The sequence below is a fragment of the Sinocyclocheilus anshuiensis genome, unplaced genomic scaffold (assembly GCF_001515605.1).
Source record: "Sinocyclocheilus anshuiensis isolate Anshui unplaced genomic scaffold, SAMN03320099.WGS_v1.1 scaffold2160, whole genome shotgun sequence".
Classification (NCBI taxonomy): domain Eukaryota; kingdom Metazoa; phylum Chordata; class Actinopteri; order Cypriniformes; family Cyprinidae; genus Sinocyclocheilus; species Sinocyclocheilus anshuiensis.
This window is the reverse complement of record NW_015546163.1, coordinates 6,362-8,770: the sequence shown is the minus strand read 5'-3', so window position 1 is coordinate 8,770 and position 2,409 is coordinate 6,362. Positions and strand designations below refer to the sequence as shown.

At 35.8% G+C, this 2,409-nt stretch overlaps 1 protein-coding gene across 1 annotated transcript in view; it reads right to left on the bottom strand.

Moving 5' to 3' along the window:
- The window catches only part of LOC107701352 (netrin receptor DCC-like), a 50,085-nt gene that overhangs the window by 42,095 nt on the left and 5,581 nt on the right, over window positions 1-2,409 (bottom strand). The window contains exon 4 of the mRNA XM_016503340.1: window positions 2,234-2,299. Coding sequence (XP_016358826.1) covers window positions 2,234-2,299 — 66 coding nt within the window. The remainder of the gene's footprint in view (window positions 1-2,233; window positions 2,300-2,409) is intronic.

Sequence of the window (2,409 nt, the reverse complement as noted above, 5' to 3'; positions counted from 1 at the left end):
GTGTGAGTGAGAGAGTGTGAGTGTGTGTGTGTGTGTGTGTGTGTGTGTGTGTGAGTGAGAGAGAGAGAGTGTGAGTGTGTAAGTGTCTGTGTGTGTGTGTTTGTGTGTGAGTGTTTCAGTTTGGTCCCCTGTGTTCATCAGCACTTCAGATAAATGAGATATTTTGATCAAAATCAGTCCTGCTTCACCCGCATCTTGTTCAGTCACTTAAAGGTACACTTCACCCAAAAATGAAACTTCTGTTATCATTTATTCATCCTCATGTCGTTCCAAACCTGTATGAGTTTCTTTCTTCAAAAGAAGATATTCTGAAGAATGTTGGAAACCAATCAGTTGACGGCAGCCATTGACTTCTATAATCTAGGAAAAAATACTGTGTAAGTCAATGGCTACCGTCAACTGTTTGGGTACCAATATTTTAAATATATATCTTATTTTGTGTTCAGCAGCTTAAAGAAACTCGTACAGGTTGAGGGTGAGTAAATGATGACACAGTTTTCATTTTTGGGTGAACTATCACTTTAAAACACAAGCCATTGATGGCAGTGGATGATAAGTGCTGATCTCGAGATGTATGAATTAATCACGTTTATAGATGATCTCTAATCATCTTGCTGCTTGGCAACTATAATCAGTCCACAGGCGACTGAGCTTTAGAACCCAAACAGAATTATTATGAGTTTACTGAGATTATGACTGTTAAAAGGGTAATTATTTCAGTTTATTTTACGCTTTACTGCATACATAAATTAATATTTTACACCGCCTTGGTCACACAAACACATGCCTTCATGTCTAATACTGTACTACAACCGCAATTTCAGAAAAGTTGGGACGTTTTGCAAAATGCCATAAAATCAAGAATATGTGACTTGTTCATTCCTATCCTTTATTTAATTGACAAGAGTACAAAGAACAGATTTCCATTGATTTCACTGGCCAACTTAATTGTATTTTGATGGCTGCAACACACACCAAAACATTGGGACAGAGGCATGTTTACCACTGTGTCACATCAACTTTCCTTTTCATTACACATTTTAATCGTCTGGGAATTAATAAGGATGCTAATTTTTAAAGTTTTGCAAGCAAAATTTTCCCCCAATCTCTGTGCCAACTTTGTTGGAGTGTGTGGCAGCCATCAAGATATTTGTTTTTATATATTTACAAAATACATTTAAGTTGGTCAGTGAAACACTGGAAATCTTTTCTTTGTACTTCTGTCAGTGAAATAAAAGCTACAGAGAATTAACAAATCAGATATTCTTGATTTTATTGCATTTTACAAAATGTCCCAACTTTTCTGGAATCGGGGTTGTATATTTATGTCTTTTTAAACACATTTGTTTATTTATTTATTTTTTTAAATATGTCTGTTTGTGTCTTTACCTATTCTATATGTTTACACAATCGAAAGATTGGGGTGAGTTTTTGTAATTAGTCTCTTCTGCTCTCCAAGGTTGCATTTATTTGATACAGTAAAAATTGTGAAATATTATTAGAATCTAAAACAGCTGTTTTCTATGTGAATATCTGTTAAACTGTAATGTATTTCTGTGATGCGCAGCTGTATTTTCAGCATCATTACTCCAGTCTTCAGTGTCACATGATCTTCAGAAATCATTCTAATATGCTGATTTGCTGCTCAAGAAACATTTCTGATTATTATCAATGTTGAAAACAGTCGTGCTGCACAATATTTTTGTGGAAACCGTGATACATTTTATTTTTCAGGATTCACAGATGAATAGAAAGTTCAAAAGAACAGCGTTTATTATTTTGTAACATTCTAAATGTCTTTACTGTCACTTCTGATCAATTGAATGCGTACTTGATGAATAAAAGTATTGATTTCTTTCAAAAACACTCTCTGCCCGGTACTTTATTTCTGAGTTAAACAGCACATAAAATCAGCAGAAGATTCAGAGCACAGACTAAATTATAGACAAAGATGAAAGTCATTTGGAGGAAGTTACTGATGAAAGATTCTAAAGACAAACATCATTATTTCTTCAGAATATTGTCACTGATGAATCATTCACATTCACAGTCAGTGTTGACCTTGATTTCATGTTGCAAATAAAGCAAATAGCATTGAATATGACTTGTGTTCAGCTCTTTGACACTCAGCAGCATTTCCACGACGAACACAAGACTGACAGTGTGTTTTAGTGTTTCAAAGCGAATGTCTTTCTGTCAGACGTTTACAGTATCAGCTCATATATACTCTCACCGTTCAGGCTGCTCATGTCAACCGGGTGATTGTCAGAAGGCCAGTAACTGCTGTCTCCATGACGACCTGAGACCAGAGAGAGAACGGCTGAGGTCAGAGTCACACACACTCACACTCAATCACACACACACACACACACACACACACACACACACACACACACACATGCACACACA